Here is a 7,429-nt window from a genome sequence, read left to right on the forward strand (position 1 = left end):
TGGATCGAGGGGGGGGGGACGTGGGGAGCGACAGGGGGAGTGTGGCGACGGTTGGCTAGGGTTCGGTCGCCAGGGGGGTTAAGGGAGTGAGTGGGGGCGGCTAGGCCAGTGGCCGACTGGGCCGGCCAGTTGGGTCGGTTGGCCCGGGGGTCTTTTCTTTTGTTTGTTTGTTTTTATTTTGAATTTGAATTTGAATTGGTTTCGAACTAACGCGAGATTAACTACAGTAATCAAGGTGACGTGGCATCATTACCAGAGGGTTACTGTAGCTTATTTATCCGGGCCTCACAGTGTGTCGGACGCCCGCCAACTTGTCGCACTTCTCGATCCGGGAGAACACGTGGAGGTACTTGAACTCTTGGTCGGTGCTGGTGTCCTGGCGGTACATGGCGAACATCCGAACCATCTGCGCCGAAGAACAAGTGTCGGCGGCGCACACGGCGAAAAGAAGCGAGAGCAGGCGTCTGCGCATACCTGGCCCTTGATGTTGGCGCCGCTTTTCGGGCGAGCGGCGATCTCCTCGATGATCCCATGCCATTTGTTGCAGGCCGTTTGGATGAGCGCCCAATGGTTCGCCATGGCCTTCGAGCCGTGCTTCATGTGGATGGTAGCGAAGTAGGGTCGACCAACTTGCGCTCGTCGAATTCCGACTTGATGCGCTCCCAGTACGTGTCGGCGCTCTGGTTCGTGCCGGTGATCGGGTCGAGGCAGACGGTCTTTCATGCTTCGGTGAGGCACTCGTCTTCTTTGGACGTCCACTTGACGCGTGGCTCGCCGGTCCTGGCCCCTCGCTTTTTCTTTTTCCCTTTCCTCGCCGGCGTAGGCGCCGGCTCCTCTTCCTCCTCCTCCTCCTCCTCGCCTTAGTCGAGATCATCGTCCATGTCGCCGGCGAGGTCCAATGTATCGTCTTGTGCCTGGAACCCAGGGAGGCGGCGGCGGCGGCGACCGAGCCGCTCGTGATGATCTCGTCCATGTCGGCTTCCGTCGCGTTGGGGTTGCCGAAGTGCGACGACGAGGCTTGCGAGAAGTGCAAGGCGCCACGATGCAGAGGCGGCGTCACGGAGGCGGCATAAGCCGGCGGTAAGTAGGTGTACGGGGTGTACTGGACACCGGCGAACGTGGGCGAGGGCGTGCGCTGGTCGGGTTTCAGACCGGAGGGTGAGGCGCGCTGGCCATGCGGAAAGGTGATGTTGGGGTTGAATCCGCCGTGCGCGTCACCCTCGGCGTAGCCAGGCGAGGGTGTGCACCCCCAGGGCTGCGGCGACGGCGAGAAGCTGGCTGGCGACCCGGCGCTCTGCTGGCTCCAGGCAGCTTGCGGGCCGTGGCCGTCAGGTGGACTCATCATCCCCGCGCGAGACGCCGCCTCTGCCTGCTCCTCCACCACCGCCCTGTCCCGGGCCCTCTTGGCGTTGAGCCTGTTCCGCCGGTCGGTGGTGACAACCTCCCAGCGCTGAACCTCCGCCTTCCAGTCGGCGTTCGACATGCACGGTGGTTTTCCGGGCGGCGCCCTCGTCTTCCTCTGCTTCGGCTGGGTGGCATCGGCAACGGCAACGGCGCGAGGGGCCGTATACTTCTTCGGCGGCATGGCGGGATGGCGGCCGGATGGCGGGGAGAGGGAGGAGAATGGTGGGAGAAGAGAGCAGAAGGGGGGAATGGAGGGAAAATGGAGGGAAAAGGCGGGGGATCGGCGGGAAAAAGTGACGTCTCTCGCCGACAGAGCGGACCCACACGTCTTTTTGCTTCAGCTGGCGCCCCCAGGCGGCCCTCGGGGGCTTGGGTTCGGCTCGGGTTCGCTGGCTGTTATTTCGGCCCAAACGGGCGATAAACAAGGTCCTGGGTGCGACTGGTCCAATTTTTCAGCGACAGTGCTAAAAAATGGCCTGGGGGCTGTTAGGGGCGCAGTTGGAGATGCTCTAATACAATGATGGAAGTAGTTGAGAGCAAGGATGTGGGAGAGAAATATTTCCGCGCCATAAAACATAATTGTTTTTGTCCTAAAACCTAGTAAAACAATGACATGATGACAAAATCCCAGTAAGAAAACACACAGGAAATGACATGGGCTAACACGTATGACAACACAAAAATTAAGGAATAGCGAAAAACATCTCCTAAGAACAGACACAAAATGTCTCAAAAACATGAAAATGTGAGCCTTTGAGCACAATAACAAAGAAAGAATGGAAGACAAGAAAACCTCTACGGGCTCGATGTTTTCGCATGTTGTCCTTGAATAAACATTTGTATGACTTTCACATGGTGCAATCAAGTCTTAGGACCTCTTTCATTTGCAGGATTCCATAAACATGGGAATAGGGAAAACATAAGGGCTCTTTTGCTTCACTGGATTGTAAAAACAAGAGAATATGAAAAACACAGGAATATGATAGGAATGCATGCGCAAAACACATGATTGCTCAAACATGAATTCTGTCAACTTTGGTGTTTGGTTCACATGAATAAAATCACAAGAATTCTGATGAACATGGTCAAATCAAAGTCCAATCACATGAAACTGTTTAGTTAGAATGCTATTATGCCACTAAAGATCTTTGTCTCGTTCTTCGTGCATAGAAATTTGAAAAGAGGTCCAAGATGCGTTTTTCCTTTGAAACTAAGATCAAAGGATAATTTCCTCCACTTTTCCTTTGAACCAAAGGAGCCCTAAGATTGTCATGCCATGACTATTGGAATCCTACAAGATTTTGGTTTGTTTGATAGCATCACATGAAAAACTAAGATTCTTACCAAGAGGTTGCATGGATGCCAAAATTCTTACGAAATTTAGTATGAATAATCCTTAGAAAAAAAATCTTGTAGGATTCAATCCCATGAATCAAATGACTATCCATTCCAATCATTTAAAATTACCATGAAAATCCTTTGAATCAAAGAGGCCCTTAGGCCATCTTTGGTTCATAGGATAGAAAAATCATAAAAAATACGGAGGTCATAGAAAATAAGATAACATGTACCTCGGTCCCAATAGAAAAAGAGATGTCACTTGGTTTATAGCATAGAAAATTTTCCATTAGGGCTGAGCTAATATTTTCTTCCCCTTGAAATGTGAAGGATAGAAACCAATCTTACATAGCAGTAGAAATCCATTCCTAAAAACTAAAGGACTCTACAGAAAATTTTTCTTCAGAAATCCTACCCTACAGATTTCCTACAAACTAAAGGAGGCCTTAAAGTACGATTCAAGATGGGCGACGTTGTAAATTTGTAATCACAATTTTTTTCTTTGTAATCTGACATTTTCCCTATGAAATTGTAATCAAACGAATCAAAGAGCCATACAAATTTCTGTTGCTTGTAAACTACTCCCTCCGTTCACAAATACAAGATGTTCTATCTTTTTCTGAATCAGATGTATAGACACATTTTATTGTGCTTGTTCACTCATTTCAGTTTGCATGTAATCTATATTCGAATATCCAAACGATCTTATATTTGTGAACGGAGGGTATATGTTTGATTCTGCTTCCAAACGCCTGCCGAAAGGGACAGTTTATAGTCGATCTTGTAAAGAGTAATATTCATTGAGCACCAACAAGATGATAAAAAGTCAAAAGAGCCAGATCGAATTGGCATGGACTACGGCTCTAAGATTACAACCGAGTTTCATCAGTCAAGATTGGCCAAAACTCTGCAAAACTATGCAGCCAAAGCCTAAGCTGCAAGCCTGCAACGGACGGAATCAACAGCAGCACCTACATTCAATTCTTCATCGAGCTCTTCTGTCAACTGCTGTTCAAGTGCTCGGACAGTTTGTCTCTCATCCTGACAGCCTTCTCATCTGATAACTGGCACACTTGCTGACTGTAATTAGCGTCATGATCATCTGATATATGAGCGTCGTCCATGGCTGCATCCTCCTCCATGTCTATCACTATGTTATGCAACAGACAGCACACATGGATTATCCGAGGCAGCTTATGCTTGTCGGGGCGCCACATCTCTCCCTGCAGGAACTTCCATGTGTCCTTGAACCTCGCCAGCGCCTTCAGCGCGACTGTTCTGGCTGCAGAGTGTCTCTTATTGAATTCCACTTTCAATTCTGAGAGGTCATTGTCCAGGTAAGGAGTGAACAGCCACGGGAGAAGAGGGTATCCTGCATCACCAATTACGTATTCCCCAACTTCTGACCCGTCTGATACCGTCAGTTTGCTGCCATTCAACCGTGCACCGTTCTCGCACAGCCTGAAGAGACCAGAGCTGTGTAAAATACTCGACTCTTTCATGCTACCTGGCCAACCGGTTACAATGTCTGTGAACCTCATATCAGGATCAATGACAGCCTGCAATACCATGCTGTAATTCTTCTCGTGGTCTAGCCACACCTTGCAGTTTGGTTCAGCTGAAGAGAGACACATAATGATGTGAGTTGTGTCTACTACACCACAGCAGTTTGGCAAACCATGGATCTTCTCAAACTTGGATTTGATCATCGCCATCTCATCCGAATCTGGCCAGCGTAAGTGGTGGCCTGCTCGTGCCTCCACAGCTTCAACAAATCTCCAAGTTATCAGAGAGACAGTCGAGTGGTTCACACCAACAGAGGTTCCTACGGTCACCAGCGACCCACCAGAGTTCAACCTTCTCAGAGCAACAGCTACTCGATCTTCTAAAGACAGCACCGTCCCATCGATAAAGGTGTAGCTGCTAGCCCTTACCATCATATCATCTTTTACCAAGCTGCAAACATAGTTGAAAGTTTTTCTGGGCATTTTGAAGAGAGACTCAAATCTGTGTGCATCCTCCGCAGAGGATAAGGTTCCTGAGAAGAAAATGTAAAACTGGTTACAAAACCCAGAACTTACTATTATGATAGTGTTAAAATAGACTCCATCGATAGCATATGGATTCATGATTAAATGCTGTTCTATATATTCAATAAACTTGCACATTAAGCTTTTTGTCAGGTGGAGATCAAATCAAGATATAGCCATTACACAGCCCATACAACTAATATTTTTTTTTTGGCAAGGGCTATACAACTAGTACTTGCTAAAACTAAAGTTTCACGTTCGGTGCCAGCGTAAAAATGAAAGTCACATAAAATTGCTCCACTTCAACAAGCACTATATGTCAGCCATGTCACGTTGACGATTCTATATTGCACAAAATGCATCATATACCAGTAGTAACTTGAATGAAACATCAAGTTGCTACTTGAACTTGTTTGCAGTAAACTAAAAAAATTCAGGAAAAGAATGTTTGAACTCTAAAAGATAGCCCAGAAATAAGTTTTGAGGGTTGCCGGTGTTTAGTTAGGAGTCATCTCCTTCCAAAGATAGTCAGAAATAGCAAAGAGGCCCCCTGTGGAGGATGCCCTTCATGCCATATTTTACTTCACTTAGTTAGGAAATGAGAATTTTTGTAACTTCTAAGAAAATATGTGCGCCAACACAAGTGCCCAGGAAACAATTAAACAAATGCAATGTCCTATCATCTAAAATGAGTTAAAAGCTACTCCCTCCCGTCAGGTATGTAAGCCCGCCTCGTACTTTGGATCAATTTTTGACCATGAATTTGATTAGCAAAATATAAGTTGTATGCTACAAAAAGTGAACTATTGCTTTCGTATTCGGAAAAAGATTCCAATGCTATATTTTTTGGGTACATATAATTCCTAATTTCTTAGTTAAATTTATGGTAAAAGTTAGACCCAAAATAAAAAGTTCATTTGACAGTGATACCCAATAGCAGGAGCTTTTCCATACAGCAAATAAATGAATTCACATGGACTCTTGTTCAAAATATGTTGTGCTGTTAAACGGGCTCTGGATTGATGGAATACGAAGCAAGATTCTCAATCAGCTTGGATGGAGAACATTGAAGCACTGACTAGAATACGTAATGAAATGAACTATCATTTGCACTAAAAGTGTACCAAATTCGTTAGACGACCTGACATCGGATGACTGCCCAGTAATCAGAAATCAGGGCACAGGCCAACAACTGAAGGCTGAGTTTGCGCAACCGATGACCCATTCTAAAATCACACCTAAAACTGAAGCATCGCCGTTGGTCTACCACGATGCGACATCGGTGCTCAACATGACACCCTGCTCAGCAACTACTGAGCCAGTGGCATTGTTCCAACCTGTGCAGTACCATCGCATTTATCACGAGTAGCTTCTAACAAGATCGACAGACCACAAGATTAGTCCCAAGAATTTAAGCCCGAGACATAATTAGATCTAAGTAACATGACAAAAAGAAAGAAAACAAATGCTCGCGAGGCACAGAATCTGCACAAACAAATCTCGTCTAGACGTACGGCCGCGAGCACCGAAGAGGGACGCACCTGCCATCCTCATGCAGAAGCCATCCCACCAGTCGCCGCCAGGCGCACCCTGCCCCGCCGCCGCGGCCGCCATTGCGGCCTTCTTCTCCGCGGCCGCCTTCTTGCGGCGCTTGGCCCCGCGAAGCGGCGCCATGACGAACACGGAGTCTCGGCCCGGATGAATCAGGAAGAGCGAGTAATCTGATGGGACCTGGTGAAATCAGGAACCAGGGGTGGGGTGAACACGGGGGGAACAGCGCAGCGGGTGTCACGACTGCGTCAGCGGCGAGGTGGCGGCGAAGGGGCCCGCGCAGTCGCTCGGCATGCAGAGGGTGCAGGGCATGGGGAGTTGCTGGGGACGACGAGCGTGTACGGTATGGCTTCGTGAGGAAAGCAAGGGGCAACGCAAGGAAGGAGACGCCGGGGGAGGAAGAGGAGAGGGAGATGGCTAGATGGGAGAGACAGGCTTTGAGTATTTGTGCATCCGTATAGGTGTGTCTTTTTTCTTTCTTTTTTTGCGGTGTCTTTGATGTCACCGGGAAAAAAAAAACAAGGTGCGTATGACTGTGTACGATGCATGATGAATGTTTAATTTGAGTGTGTTTGTGTATGCTGTGGGGGTGTACATTTCCATGATCATAGCCGGAGGAGCGGGACGGTTTCTTTCTTTATAAATGCGAACAAGATAGGTGCTCTGTATTTTCATTAAGTATAAGGAAATAATGGATATGATGGTGATCAACAAAAAGCTAGTTGGTTTTATGATACACGGGTTTGTGATTATGAGTCAACAAGTGTAACTAAAGAGTGGTCTTATGAACGTGTTGAATGAGTTTCCGCGAAGAACAAGAGAAAGGGGAAAGAAAATTTGTGTGCAATTAAGCTTGACATGCACGAGACGTATGACTGTGTTAGGTTTTCTTGAAGAACATGATGATTAAGATGGGGTTTGACATGGCATGGGTAAAATTGATGATGGCTTGTATCGATCGGTCAAATACACGATAAGGGTCAATGATCATGAAAGGGAAGGGTTTTTTTTTCTTCGGAGGGCTTTGACAAGGGGATCCCGTCTCCCCTTAGTTATATTTATTGTATGGAGAGGAAGTTGGTGGCATGAATGATCAGAGCGTCTAG

General features: G+C 47.3%; 1 protein-coding gene across 1 annotated transcript; it reads right to left on the minus strand.

The window, feature by feature from the left end:
- Positions 1–3,484: 3,484 nt before the first annotated feature.
- Positions 3,485–6,769, minus strand: LOC123096806 (protein ALP1-like). The gene is made up of 2 exons (XM_044518579.1): positions 6,314–6,769; positions 3,485–4,780 (listed from the first exon to the last, which is right to left on the minus strand). Exons 1-2 carry the CDS (start codon positions 6,444–6,446, stop codon positions 3,744–3,746), a joined length of 1,170 nt encoding a protein of 389 aa, XP_044374514.1. The 5' UTR covers positions 6,447–6,769; the 3' UTR covers positions 3,485–3,743.
- Positions 6,770–7,429: the final 660 nt, after the last annotated feature.

Source organism: Triticum aestivum, chromosome 4D (genome assembly GCF_018294505.1).
Source record: "Triticum aestivum cultivar Chinese Spring chromosome 4D, IWGSC CS RefSeq v2.1, whole genome shotgun sequence".
Classification (NCBI taxonomy): domain Eukaryota; kingdom Viridiplantae; phylum Streptophyta; class Magnoliopsida; order Poales; family Poaceae; genus Triticum; species Triticum aestivum.

Bases quoted from the DNA above. Each gene is read 5' to 3' on its own strand.
- LOC123096806 (XM_044518579.1), bottom strand. From the start codon at position 6,446: ATGGCGCCGCTTCGCGGGGCCAAGCGCCGCAAGAAGGCGGCCGCGGAG. The intron at 4,781-6,313 runs GTGCGTCCCTCT...TTTTCTTCTCAG, and splicing joins CTTCTGCATGAGGATGGCAG to GAACCTTATCCTCTGCGGAG.